Raw genomic sequence first — 16028 nt, forward strand, 5'->3', positions numbered from 1 at the left:
TTTTTTTTTTTTTTTTTTTTAATATAATACATAATTTCTTCAGTATTTAAAAATCCCTAGGCCTGTTTCACTATTTGTTCATGACTTCCATATAAATATAGGCAACAGTAGTATACCGCTGTTCGAAACTCATCAATCGATTAAGAAAAAAAACAATTCCGGGTTACAAACTAAAACTTAGGGAAATGAATCAAATATAAGAGAAGAATAACGACACAACAGAAACACATCACTAAAATGTAACAAACACAGAAATGAACTATAATTTAACAATCATGGCATGGGACATTCCAAGAAAACGGTTTTAAAAAAGTTTGTTGTACCTGGTTTTGTGGCATACCAAACCTCCCGCTCGTATGGCAATGTTAAATATAACATTAAAATGACAACACCACATGACTACAATACAAATGAATATCCATATATGAGGAGCTCATTTTTTGGCCTTTTATAATTTTCAATTTTTCTTGTACTTATTTTTCTGTATTTTTCTGTGATGATGATGAAATATATATGCGTCAGTTTGGTAATGTTTCCCTTCAGCAGCCCTCTCTTTAGTCTTGTAACTGTTTATTCATGTAAAGGATAACCATGTTCAAGATAACAGGGGTGCTATAGGTATATTTAATCACGGTAAAAACACTGTGGACCTTCATCCCATATAGTAAATGCTTCTTATCTAGACATATTTTTAATCAACTAACGCTGCAGTCTCCTCATCTTCAATCTCTGTAAAAAAGAAGATATGGTATGATTGCTAATGAAATAACTCATCACAAGAGATCAAAATGACACAGTAATTAATAACTATAGGTCACCGTACGGCCTTCAAAAATGAGCAAAACCCATATCGCATAGTCAGCCATAAAAGGTCCAGAAATGACAATGTAAAACAATTCAAACGAGAAAACTAACAGCCTTATTGATATAATAAATGAACGAAAAACAAATATGTAACACATAAACAGACGACAACCACTGAAATACAGGCTCCTGACTTGGGACAGGCACATATATATATAGTATGGCGGGTTTAAGCATGTTTGCGGTATAAATCAGGAAAAAAAATGAATAAAAACGTTTGTTATCGTTAAAAAAAAACAAAAAAAAAACATGCGAGCGGGATCGCAACCCGCCTCTAACCTGGAACAGTGGTTTAACAGTACAACATAAAAACGAGTCATACAAATAAGTTGAAAAGGCTCAACTCATCAGATGGAAAAAATACACGTGGACGTGCTCTCTATTAATCCAAGATCAGACAATATTTCCGTTATACGTACTTCATTTTATCCTTATTATTGGAAATGTTGAAACAAAACCGGGAACAAATTTTCCTAATGAATCGAACGTACCGACAGTGAACGAAACACAACCACTAGAAAACTGTGTATATCCATTTGAAGTCTCAACATAAGAACCGTGAGGAAAAGCTTATTAGGATGACAACCCATAATATATATATCCGCGAATGAAATTATTTATACGGTAATAGATGCAAACGCTCACTGAAAAATAAATGTAATGTGTGACCTGACATGTTCGATATATCTGAAAGTTAGAAACAAACGCTACATTTCGTTGGCTTTGGAACAAGCCTTATTTCTCATTTGTTTGAATACTAATGATATGTGCATTGAGTTAAAATTCAACATCTTCTTCCAGGTTTAAAAGGTAAACGTTTTATTTGCATTTTCTAGTATTTAAGAAAAAGAATCAGTATTGTCCGTCTATCATTTGTTTAACAGTGTGTTTACAACTTGGTCACCTGGTATGTCAATAGAAAGTAAATACCAGAAAGGAATATTTTGGATAAGTTTCGTCTTAGCGGATTCGTAATCTCTAAATAATTATTCCAAACTAGATACACTAATATAAATCAGTTAGATAGAGTACTCAGCTGAAGTCAGTATATTTTTATTGTTTTATTATCTAGCAATCTTAATTAATTTAACTAACATCATATCGGATATATTGATCATATAAATATTGCATGGGTAGTTTATCTGTGAACTAATCGAGGTTTCTGTCACTAGTCTGATTAAACACGCATCATTGTGTCATATAAATGGTTTAATTAAATACAAACATCTTTTAATTGACTGCAGTATGTTTGACAAACAACTGTTGTTAAATTTGACACAGGTTGATATTTACTTATCAACCCTTGAAGATTCTTCATAATAGATCTATATAATATTAAATAAGTATGCTGTTCCTAATATATCTAGCTAGTTCATATATTTATCAAATTGTCACACTTATTGGCAAAATTTATTTTGGCGATTGAGGTTCGTCCGCTAAAATAAGCGAAATCGAACAGCACAATAACCCTGAGATAACAAATATTACAGAATGGTTAAGATCTACCTCATTGCTTGATATTGTCCTTCATATTGCTACTAGTGGACGACTTATAACTGCATTAAATGAAATATTTGGCGATTAGTGTACGTATGTTTCAAGTCCTTTGCGACATGGTTGCATGGTCATTTATCTTGGAATTCAAAAATAGTCTTATAAACTGTAAATTTACCTTCTATGTTCTATTTGCGACATTTTATACGTAATGTAGATTTAGGTCGTGATGCATTTTAAACGGATTAGCATATTTGAGTTCGTGTGTTTATACGTAATGTAGATTTAGGTCGTGATGCATTTTAAACGGATTAGCATATTTGAGTTCGTGTGTTTATACGAGTTGTTTTATTGTTGCCTTAAATAAATATTGAGTGTTCATCGATAATGAAATATTAAATTTACAATTTTAGCAAAAAAATTGTTGTTGAATAAATAAAAGAAAACATTTTGTTTTTATTTATTTGTAAAGATAAAATAAAAAGTGTATACATTATTATTTAGTATCTCATATCCTCACATTGCCTTTTGAAACATTTGCACGAGGTAGCTGCAACATTTTAAAACTAGAACTGTTGTTCTGGAACTTCTGCAGTAAGCCTTGCTCATAATAGCCTTTGTCTCTTTCCATGGTCATTTTTATATCACATTGTCATACTTAAACCCTGAACCACTGTGTAATTACATTTCATGCGTTTTGTGATAAAATATCACTTTCTGGCATGTATTTTCTATTTAAGTATCAAGTTATCCAGTTGTAAACAACTAATAAAAGGAAGTACTCTTTCTTTTCTTAAATAATAGAAAAATGAAAATAAAACATGTACCCTTAAAACATGGAAGAAGATGTTGAATTTAACGCAATGCAGCTGGGGATTGTGTACCGTTAATTTCTATTTTTCAAATATATCGATCATGTCCTGTAACTCATCAGTGAACCTTTGCATCTCTAACCGTGCAGATAATTCCACTCGCTGTTGTACAGATTTGTGTGTTTTATTACAAATGATACGGTATATTTTGGATTAGTTTCGTGAAGCGGATTAATAGTCTCTAATTAATTAGTACAAATTAGATAAATTAATATAGATGACGTACATAGCTGTAGACAGTATATATTTAATTCGATAATATCTAGCAATCTTAACTAATTTAAATAACTTCACATCGGATTTATTGATCAAATTATTATTGTATACATAGTTTATCTGTGGACTAATCAGGGTTTCTGTCACTCATTTAAAGCAACACGCACCATTGTGACATTTAATAAAATACATCATTTGTTTGAGTAGTATGGTTGACAAACAACTTTAGTTAAATTTGACACTGTTTAATATTTGCTTACAAAGCCTTACAGATGCTTCATAATAGATAAAGATACTATTAAATAAATAAGTTATTCCCAACATCTCTAGCTATTTCACATACAGCCCGTAACAGAGAAGTGATCGAATTGGTGTTTCTTTATCGTCAAAATTAGCTACGTTATCGACAAACTTAATTGAGTAGTGACCGAACTTTTGGTACTTTAACGTTTAAAAAGATTGACAATGCTGACAAACTTTCATATGTCGATAATCAAGTTTAATACCGATAATATTGAAAATATTTCTAATAATATGAAACAAAATATTTCCATGCATCATTTCGATTGGGCGAAAAGTAGTAATTTCTTTAAAGTCAGAACAGAAAAAAACAGGTTTATGGAAGGACGTCTTGATAGTATAATTTCCTTTACAATTCTACCAAAAACTTAAAGAAATATACTGGTAAACAATTAAAAAGGTGTTTGATAGGAATGATGTCCTTTATTATGTGTGATGGATTTGAATTCAATCAATAACTTTGAAATGTTTTCTCATATGTATACACAAAAAGGAGGACTGGTATTTGTACTTCTGATAGAATATGTCTTCGTCCGTTTCACATGCCAAACTTTTTTCTAGTACAGTTTAAACGGGAAAATTTTGTTGAGATTTTTTTTAATATGACAAAATAACTAGTAAAACTATTTCTTGCAATGGCACACACAAAGAATATTTTTTTAGTAAAAATCAGTAAAAATAATTTCTCAAATATATACCATGATCAAAACCTAACAGATTTTATCAGTGTAAAAATAAAATTCGTCCTCAAAACTGCGCTTGCTGTCATTTTAATGGATCATGCAACATTTCACCTATTACCCATAAACAACATAGGTTCTCGATTACTAAAAAAAGTTCTATAAGATAGTTTCAAATCAGAGCAAGCATATTAACTTCCTTATATACAGTCGAATTTGTCTATAGGGTACACAAAGCAAGTTCTTGAAACGTTTGTATCAGGGAAAACATTTTTCTTTGACCTTAAAAACGGATTTCCTAACCGTTCACTTATAATATTCCGTATTTCTGATTTTTTGTGCAATAACGTAAATTATACGACTTTTTTATGACTATGTGAACTTGTTCCATTTATTTTTGCTGGTCTTTAGGAAGACAATTTACAATTTATAGTGAACGGAGGCACTTATACATAACCTTATAATTCTGTTTGGAAACAAAAATAAATTCCCAATATATAAATATACATGTATGAATATACATGTATTATATGCCGTGTACATGGATTGATTTTGTAGATATAACTACCGCAAAGAAAAAGTATCATGGATTTCCAGGCTTTCATATTCAAGGTTTTGAATTCTACCCTTGTTGAATACCTGTGGAGGTCTCTACAGTTCCTTTAAACATCATTTTTTTTTTTGGAAATTAAGTGCCGTTTCCCATAAAATGCTAACATTTAAGTCATATCTTTTCATTTTCATATTTGTTTCCCTGTTTGTCTCTGTTGTCTTGATTGTTGGAACGATTAGTGGTATCTAACAACTATTTACGAAACCTTTCTGAGAATTATGAATATTTCTTCTCTGTCAGATATGGATTATTACCAATGATAAAATGAAATGCCGTACATCACATCTTATAGAGGTTTAAATTTCAAATATTCGTCAATAACTTAAGATGAAGGGCAATTTTCAAATGTTAAAGGGTACATTTGTATTTTTTGCTTCGATATGAAAGAAATTTATTTCAGTTTTTTCTGTGACAAAGTACAAGCATAACCGTACGATTACCTATAGTTGTTAATGTTTGTGTCATTTGGGTCTTTTTGTGGATAGTTTTCTCCTTGGCAATAATACCACATCTTCTTTTTTATAGGTTGGTATTGCAACAATGTATTATTGACATAATCCCAGGGACATAATTAATAGATAGGTATGAAAGAGAAAAGATATGGGGTATTCTGTATCAGACGAAAGAAAAAGTATTACCGTGTTGAATCCCATAAATATTCACAGTGCAAGCAGTGTATAATAAGTAGTCGGTGATTTCTAAAATTAAATGAACCTTGATAAATAATTCTTTATACTAGTAACAACTTTCAAAGAAACAATGTATAAACTACAGCATGTACAGTGCAATTCGTTCTTGTTGTATGTAAACGTAAGCTATATTTGCCTTTTCATGGAAACGAAAGTAAAAAGATTATAGACGATATAAAGAAGAAAACTTCGACCTAAACAATGAAAACTTACACATTGGACATGAAATATTTAGTCGATGAAGAAAATTAAATTATGTCACTTCTGAAATAAGTTTGTCGATAACGTAACTTATTCTGACGGTGAAGAAACGCGAATTCGATCACTTCTCTGTTACGGGCTGTATTTATCAAAATGTCATACTTATTGGCAAAACGTATTTTGGCGATTAAGGTTCGTCTGCCTAGATAAGCGACACCAAATAGCACCATGAATCTGAGATTGCGAATATTACGGAATGTTTAGGATCTGATACAAGTTCTTATGTTGTACTGTTATACCACTTTCCCAGGTTAGGGGGATGGTTAGGATCCCGCTTACATGTTAAACCTCGACACATTATTTATGTTTGTGCCTGTCCCAGGTCAGGAGCGTGTAATTCAGTGGTTGTCGTTTGTTTATGTGTTACATATTTTTGTTTTCTCATTTTTTTTACATAAATAAGGCCGTCAGTTTTCTCGTTTGAATTATTTTACATTGTGTTATCGTGGCCTTTTATAGCTGACTATGCGGTATGGGCCTTGCTCATTGTTGAAGGCCGTACGGTGACCTATAATTGTAATTGTCTGTGTCATTTTGGTCTTTTATTTATAGTTGTCTAATTGGCAATCATACCTCATCTTCTTTTTTATACTTACCGATATACAATTTTCTCAAAAATATATGCCAATGTATACGTTAATAATTCTTTTTTGAATGATTGATTGATTTGTAAAATGCTTTATGCCGCATATGCACAAATAGGCTATAACGTGGCGAGAGCTTATTCCATTTTTTTTAATTATAATTTAATGTTTATTTTAAAAATAGGACAGAAGGTCCTTCAATAAACTATATTTGAAGTCCAAAGCCAATTGTTTATTTACAAATAAAATTCAACACTCAGATGTTCACATAATAGTTTGTTACTTTATCTGTTATGTCTAACTATGCGTTGCCATATATCGTTATAAAATACACACACCAGTCAATAACTCAAGTCAAACAATATTAGTATCTTTAAATCAGAACATTGATCAATAATACAATAGGCATTTAAATGATTATTGTATGTAAATGGTAATTCCATATCCAAACTATTATTAAGTTTGATGTTTTACAGCGTTACATTTAAATACAAAGCGTACACATATATTCGTCATTGATTTATTTAGATAGTAGTGTTGACAATTGGTTCCTGTGTATTATACATCGAAGACGATGAGTAGCAACAAGGCACAGGCAGCATCTAAAACATGTGAGATATGTGTTAGTGCCTCTGGATCTCATTACTGTTTAGAGTGTGAACAGTACTTTTGTGACAATTGTAAAGGCTTTCATAAACGGCAGAGCGTGACAAAGAACCACCAGTTTCAGTCTTCCTCTGATGTTATACCGGAAGTTAAATCGAAATGTAAAGACCACAATGAAGACGTAAGCTTTGTATGTAATACCTGTAATACAGCAGTATGCAGCAGTTGTGTCACCGGCAGTCACTCAGGACATGCCTTTTCCAAACTTCTGGACAGCATATCACAGCTGAAGGAGACGAATACAACAGACCTGCGTAGTAAGGTAGATGAAGCAACCCAAAACATGAAGCAGATAGAAGAAGGTCTGAAGACATTTGATGTGAAGGTGGAAGGAATAGTCAAAGCTATTACAGAAGAAGGTACAAAGATAAAGACCATGGTTGATAAATGTATCTCAGAGAAGATTGCATCGGTCAAGGATCAATCCAGGAAGGAAAGGGACAAATTAACAAAGCTATTGGAAGATACTCGAATGGATTTGAAGGCAGGACGCGACATAGACAAGACCATACATGAACTAAACAAGACACGAAACGATGGAAAATTGTTGCAGTCATTACAGAAGCTTACAGACGACATCGCAAAGCTGACGGTAAAGCCTACACCTAAAATTTCTAGGATACAGTATACTGCTAAGTCTGCAACAGATAACGACATTAAACAGCTGTTTGGTAACTACATAATCAGGTAATTCTACTTTAAATAACGAGCATTTTGTATTTGTAATACATGCTTTAATATACCCATAGCATCTTAATGAGACACGTATTTTTCAAAATCACAATTATGTTGTTTTGTTAATTATCAACTTATCTCGGGATATGATATCACAAACGAAGAAGAGATAATTCATGAAATACAAATATGTGTTTATTACAAATGTATCGGTTAATATTATGGATTCAACATGTGCTCCAGTAGATAAATACGGCAGTGTACATTTTGAGTTGTATTGATACATGTACAATTACCAATATCGACAATACGTAAACATACAAAAATACTTGCTTTCAAACAAGAACAGACATATCTGTTTTTCTCGTTATTTAAATTTTTTATTAAAACTTCATGCATGTTATGCAATATTATAATAGAAATAACGACAATAAAAGTATACCGCTTTACAGTAGTAATATATCGTTTGAACTGAGAAAAATATCCGAACAAAACTGAGGGAAACACACATTAACTACAAGTGGAAAGCAACAGAACAACATCAACACTGAACTACTACAAAAACAAACACCAACATACAAAGAAAATGTGTTAACAACTGTTATATTCCTGACACTTGACAGAACATTTGAAGAAAAAATCTGAAAATGTCAGTTGACCTTTTTTTAGTGAAATGCGTACACAACACACCATGAACAGAGAAAGATAATTGCCTTCCCCCAAAAGGTAGGGAATATATTTGTATATTATACAGTTTTTGACAATGTTAACTTGTTAACAAATGTTTGAGTGAATTACACAATAAAATAAGTTTTCTTATGATATGCAAATGCATACTAGTAGCATAATTTTTTTCAAGATTGTGTTGCATCTAATTTTCGTAAATATACTGCTCGTTAAAATGTGCAAGCTTGTCTAGTTAAAATATATTTAAAACCTGTTTATACTTATATAATTCCGCTATGGTTTATGCATCTCCGCTTTTTTCCACTAAGTAGGTTAGAAGACACTGGCTCGAGCAAGATTACATATAAATAAATAAATAATAAATGCAAACGCATACTATTACATAATTTTTTTTCAATAGTTTTAAGATTTTGTTGCATTGAATTTTTGTTAAAACGTGCCTGCTTGTCTAGTTGAAATATTTAGAACCTCAACAACTTATACGATATAACCAAAATATAAAAGTCATTCATCACAATTATTTGAACTATTGGGGCACGTTTTATCAAAAGACGCCATACTGATTTACAACAACACGAAGTAATATTGTTTTATTGACGGAATAGTGTAGTTTGTCCTGTTGTAAATATCCTTTGTATGTCATATCTTTCTTCATATTGACATGTCCTCTTCGTGATATTGTCAACTCTTTTTAACATAAAAATAATTAATGATTCACAAATTATTCGCAATCGACTATCAATGAAGAGTTCAACCACTTCAGCATTCACATTCACAATCGACTGTTGGTGAAGAGGTAAACCACTTCAGCAGTCACATTCACAGTCGACTGTAGATGAAGAGATTAACTAATCCAGAATTCCAGTATTCACTTTAACAATGGACTTTTAATGACGGGGTATATGATTTTATCAGTCACATTACCGAATTGAAAATGAAGATAGTACAAGGTGTTTCGATTGTATAATTTTAAAAAAGGATCGGAGTAATCGTATTTAGTTCTTCAACAAGTTGAAACGAGATTACAAATATGCTGTTTTATGAATGGTTAAATTGAAATAGTTCGTCCTTTCATTCAGTTTTTTACTGTTCATAGGAAAGACAAGGAAAATGTAAGAAAAGTGTTTGCAAGTCAGCAATAATTCTATAAGGATTTGGAAAATAAAAAAAAGAATGAGGTTAATGAATTATTTCCTTGTTGGTGTAATCTCTTACATTGTTTTGGTTATATCATCCCGTTTCGTTTAAAGGAACAGCATACACTTATAAGATCATTACAGCTAAATAAAAGTCGAAGTTGATTATAAGGTCTTGTTGAACATTAGGCACACTACGTAACTGCAACTGCCCACTTACAACAAATGGTGAAACTGTGATACTATTGGTGGGTAAACAGTTTCTGTTGTACACTGAACCATAGGAAACCTCTCTGAAGTTAAGCAATATATCTTTCTGGTAAAAAAAAAATGTATCTCTGTCTGGGTGTAAGCGGATTTTTTTTTTTAACTCGAGATTCATTGACTTGGTATATGCCTCAAGTATATTTAATTGCCTATCGGTATTTTAACACTGTCTATTTGTCTACTAGTTAGTTATAGCTTAGTTTTGCTCATTGTAGTAATTACAAACAGGAGGTGAAACCAAAAGGGCAAGGGAGATATCTGTACAGATGTGACAAGTGTGGGTAAGTTTTCATGTTTCGATGGGCAAGACACAAAATTGTATATTTACATCATATGGCGTATCAAATATATGAAGACAAAACGTGTTTATTCCTTAATTTCAATGAAGTGCAGAACATGTATTGTCTTCGAAATACAACTTCTGTCATTTGTTTTAATTTAAAGCCACGTACATTGTAGATACTTGCAATACTTTAGCAATCTTTTAAACCCATTGATATAAAAACAGAAAGAGTGTTTAAGAGAATAATTCTACCTCTCAACTTGTAAATATTTTGATATTTAAGCTTATAGAAAGTTGAGATCTCATTAAACTTCTCTTACGCCACTGCATTTTTGCGTGTTTCTAAATTCAGGAGGCTCTGGTCTTTGTTTGTCTTTTCAATATTCATTTCAGTTCTTTAATGTGATTGGAGATAATTATAACGTTTATTTTCATAGAACTTTCTCGCTGTGTCACAGACCCATAGGTGGCCGTCGGCCTTTTTTTATTCTTAAGTCTGGTTTGTGTGTCTTAGACACATTCATTATTTCCATTCTCAACTTTACATAGATGTCATTCTTAAAGAGAAACATGTATGGTGCGAGGACGATTTGAAATTGTCTAACACCACTATTCTCATTTTCTGGTAAACTATTACAGCTTCGTTGGATTGAAATTTCCAGAACAACATCGAAGAACTTGACCACAGTTCTCAATAATAAAAACACGTCATTATTTCACATTAACCAGCCGCATATCTATCAGTATGTCTGTTGAGCCAAATTGCACTTATCAATGTGTAACTGACACCATTCATATGTTTCATCTTTCAGAAACGAACATAGATATGACGAGTAAGTATTATTTAAGTCTAATGTTAAAAATACCTAAAATAGTCATCTACCACAGATAAGGTTTACACATACATGTATCTAAATCACGTGATCGTTTTGATACTCAGGGATACACTACCTTAGCTGGATTTCGCAAAACTTTAAGGAATGTTGGTCCTCAATGCTCCTCAACTTCGTACTTTATTTGGCTTTTTAATATTTTTTTGATTCGAGCGTTACTGATGAGTCTTTTGTAGACGAAATACGCCTCTGGCGTATATACACAATTTAGTCCTGGTATCTATGAGTTTGTTTATATACTACACATTTAATAAAAGAATAATTAATGAAACACTGACCATAACATACAAACTGAAATATTAAAACAAGATAGTTGGACAGTTGGATAGTTGGATATGGTTGAAACTAACCATGTTTACGATTTTGAATTTTTGAGGTGTTTTACCAGGTCTTTTAGTTTTCAACAATTTATTTTATTAATTTCACCACGCAATATATAATTTTTCATGATTTTCTTGATTGGGGATTGTTGAAGACATTGAATCCAAATATTGTTTTGATACGTAACCATGGATATGTGACACTTTTCTGTACTGCAATTCGTTTTATTTTACTGTACAAAAAACTAGATTCTTACATAAAAAAGTTATCAAAGGTACCAGGATTATAATTTGAAACGCTAGATTCGCGTTTCGTCTGCATAAAACTAATCAGTGACGCACATATCAAAATATTTATAAAGCCATACAAGTACAAAGTTGAAGAGCATTGTGGATCCAAAATTCAAAAAAGTTGTGCCAAATAAGGCTAAGGTAATGAGCAACACGACAAATGCTACATCTGAGTTGTCTATGGTTTGTTTAAAAAGTTCTATCTTTTTATGCCAAGGAGTTGTATGTTTTTATTGTCTTTTATGATTTTTGAATGCCCATTGTATTTTGTTGAAAATATCCTTTGAGAAAATAAACAATTGATATCTATTATACTGGAATTGAAAAAAAAATAGTTCCCTTTTAACATATTATATTTGTTTCGCTCACACATTGTTGCCCATATAACGACATGGCATGCATGTGCGACTGTCATCTAGATTATAGGTTAAGTAAAAACAAAATTTGAATCCCTCACTTTCGTAAAGGAAATCCCTGTACGTAGTCAGAAATATGAGAAATTGGGTTTGTTTGGCTGTTTCGTTTTTGCTTTTGATTTGCAATTTGATAAAGTAATTTCCATTTGAAATTGTCAGTGATCTGATATGTTAATTTATGGACATAAAACCTCTTAACCTGAATATAGTTTTGAATCCTAAAGGAGAAAAGAACAAATTTCAATAAAGCAATTAAAAAAATGCATGTATTAAATCTAAATGGTGTGATGAAAAGCTGGTTTTTCAATATATATTGTTAAAGGCCGTACAGCAACATATTAATAGCAATCGTATTACATCTTCAATTAATAGTAATGTATTACAAGTAATAAAACATAAAACTGCGATAGATTATAGAAGTGACATTTCTCTGTTCATGTCACAACAAGTATAAAACATTTCAACATTATTAACCTCCTGCTATGTATGTCTGATCGTACTATAAAAATCTTAATCATAACCTTCCTTTCAAAATATAACTATAAAAAATATACTTTTTTATATATTGAAAGTATTAAATTATGTTCACATGATTGCCTTAGTAGAGAAACATTTTTTTTATTGTTTCAGATTAATGTAAGTGTAATGTACCACACAGATAAGTATATTGTATGAAACATACATATAACACAATCAAATTCGTATTAACAAAAAAACAGGATTAACATGATGTTGATAAATGTGTGTCCCATCTTCAAAAGGTACCAAACATACAGTTAGTTTACGTTTTTGATTGAGTTAATCCTTCCAATAGATATTTTATCTTGTGTTTTTCTTTGATGTAATGTTATACTATTGTTTCAGAAAAAGGAAAAGGAGAAGGTTTGGGACCATTTAAACGTTTAATCCCGCAGCAAATGTTTGCACCTGTCCTAAGTCTGAAATCTGATGTACAGTAATTGTCATTTGTTTATGTAATTTCCACGTGTTTCACGTTTCTCGTTTTTTTATATAGATTAAACCGTTGGTTTTCCCGTTTGAATGGTTATACACTAGTAATGTTGGGGCCCTTTGTAGCTTGTTGTTCGGTGTTAGCCAATGCTCCGTGTTGAAGGTCGTACTTTGACCTATTATGGTTTACTTCAAATTGTTATTTTAATGGCAAATTGACTCATTGGCACTCATACCACATCATTCTATATCTAAGTCGAATATAATCTTTCAACGTCATGCCATGGACCTTTTTTACACAAAAAGACAAACAGTATACAAAAATCAAGCAACTTGCGGTTATTCCATGTACTTTTTTGTAGATATACCTAAATTGGAAACGCTCAAAGCAGAAACGGTTAAAGTCAAAGACGTATTTTTGTACAAAACATTTAAAATATATGACCATGTAGAATATAAACATTGGTTAACTTTCACTACATGCCAATAAATATCTGTTCTCGACTGTACTGATTTTTACTCGATCAGCCTAAATAAGTCTGATATTGATTGTAAAAAAATCGACTGTAGTCTGCTCCATACTTAACAATCTGAATCGGCGGCCTTTTTTTTCGACAAGTACTAAACTATTTTATACGTGTCTGAACCATACTCGACCTAGTCTTAACCCTGCTCGACCTAGTCAGAAACATACTCAACCTAGTCTGAACCATACTCCATCTAGCCTTAACCATACTCGACTTTTACCTATAATGGTTTACTTTTTTAAATTGTTATTTGGATAGAGAGTTGTCTCATTGGCACTCACACCACATATTCCTATAAATATTGACTTAGTATGAACCATTCTCGATGTAGTCTGATCAAAACTCGACCTAATCGCAACCAACAAAGACCGATTTATGTATGTATTTATTGTATTTCACCAATAAAGGCAAATTTTTGAATGACAGTTATTTTCTCTCAGTAAAAATTTGAATAACAATTTGAAATTACAAATGTATTTTCAATATGGCATTGAACCCAAAATTTTACAACAAATATGATATAAAAGAGGGACCAAAGATACCAAAGGGACAGTCAAACTCATAAATCTAAAACAAACTGACAACGCCATGGCTAAAAATGAAAAAGACAAACAGAAAAACAATAGTACACATGACACAACATAGAAAACTAAAGAATAAACAACACGAACCCCACCAAAAACTAGGGGTGATCTCAGGTGCTCCGGAAGGGTAAGCAGATCCTGCTCCACATGCGGCACCCGTCGTGTTGCTTATGTGATTACAAATCCGGTAAATAGTCTAATTCGGTAGGTCAAATTCATGAAAGGGAAGGTGATTGTAGTTACGACGTAAGGAACATATCCGATGTCATTTGTGAAATGGTTATTCCATAACGGTCAACCAACTCGTGATGGCGTCCGTAAAATTTACGAAGGAATGATTTCAACTTCACCTTTTGGAACTCTTGATTTAATAGCTTCCTTGTGAGCAGTAACCCTCTATCAAGAAAATCATAATAGGAAATGCAAGCACGGGAATATCGTATCAATTGAGAGATATATACCCCGTATGCAGGTGCTGCTGGAATGTTGCTACTTAGAAATGGAAAGTTCACAATTGGAAAGCTGAAATCATCTCTTTTGTCGTAAAGTTTTGTCTTCAACCGACCCTCAATATCAATTTCTAGATGTAAGTCAAGATATGAAGCCGACTTAACTGTATCTGTAGTATCTTTTATCTCCAATTCGATGGGACAGATTCGATCCACATAGTCGAAAAATTTTGAATTGTTTAGTGAAAGAACGTCATCTATATATCGGAAAGTAGAGTTAAAGGATATTGCTAACTTCTTATCTTTCCTAAGAAGTTTCTATATACTTTTAACACCTTTATCATCAACACCTACATCATTATGTATCACATTTTTAATAAAAATTAACACAAGCTGATCAAAATGTTTCATTCGAATTAGATTCAGGATTTTTTTTTTATTAGTTGTTTGTGGCTTTGAACTAGCTGTAAGACAACTGCACGAACTCTCAGATCTGTTCCTATTGTCGTTTTGTTGTCGGAATATACAAGTATCCGGCTACGTCCATTTGTATTTTTGTCCATCTGATGAGTTCAGCCTTTTTCAACTGATTTTTATAGTTCGTTCTTATGTTGTACTGTTATACCATTTATCCAGGTTAGATGGAGGGTTTTGATTCCGATGACATGTTTAACCCCGCCACATTATTTATATATGTGCCTGTCCAAAGTCAGGAGCCTGTAATTTAGTGGTTGTCGTTTGATTTTGTGTTACATATTTGTTTTTTGTTCATTTTGTTTATATAAATAAGGTTGATTGTTTTCTCGTTTGAATTGTTTTACATTGTCATATCGGGGCCTTTTATAGCTCACTATGCGGTATGGGCTTTGCCATTATTGAAGGCGTAACGATGACCTATAGTTGTTAATGTCCGTGTCAGTTTGGTCTCTTGTGGGCATTTGTCTCATTGGCAATCATATCAAATCTTCTTTTTTATATTATAACTGAATTGTGACTAAAATTTCCTAATGAAATAAAAAAAATAAATATTAATGTTTCAGATATATTGTATTGTTATTGACTTTTTCACAATTAACTTTAAATGCTCATTATACATTTTATATACATATTGTGTCACTTGAATTTACTTATTAAAACAATGAACATATCTTTTTCTCAATATATACACATGATATATATAAAATAGTAAAAATTTAATTATTAAGAAGCAGCTTATTCAATTTAAAGAATGACAACTTTCTTTAGAGTTTCAACATTACACTATAGTAAAGCTTTATCAGTTTACGTTCCAAATTTGCAGTAGAAATTTT

The 16028-nt window shown here is 31.8% G+C and overlaps 1 protein-coding gene across 1 annotated transcript in view; it reads left to right on the plus strand.

Annotated features, from left to right (window-relative positions):
* Window positions 1–7147: 7147 nt before the first annotated feature.
* Window positions 7148–16028, plus strand: part of LOC134717575 (E3 ubiquitin-protein ligase TRIM71-like) — a 38169-nt gene continuing 29288 nt past the window's right edge. Inside the window, exon 1 of the mRNA XM_063580068.1 lies at window positions 7148–7910. Within this exon, the coding sequence (XP_063436138.1) occupies window positions 7148–7910 (763 nt within the window). The remainder of the gene's footprint in view (window positions 7911–16028) is intronic.

This window comes from Mytilus trossulus, chromosome 5 (assembly GCF_036588685.1).
Source record: "Mytilus trossulus isolate FHL-02 chromosome 5, PNRI_Mtr1.1.1.hap1, whole genome shotgun sequence".
NCBI lineage: Eukaryota > Metazoa > Mollusca > Bivalvia > Mytilida > Mytilidae > Mytilus > Mytilus trossulus.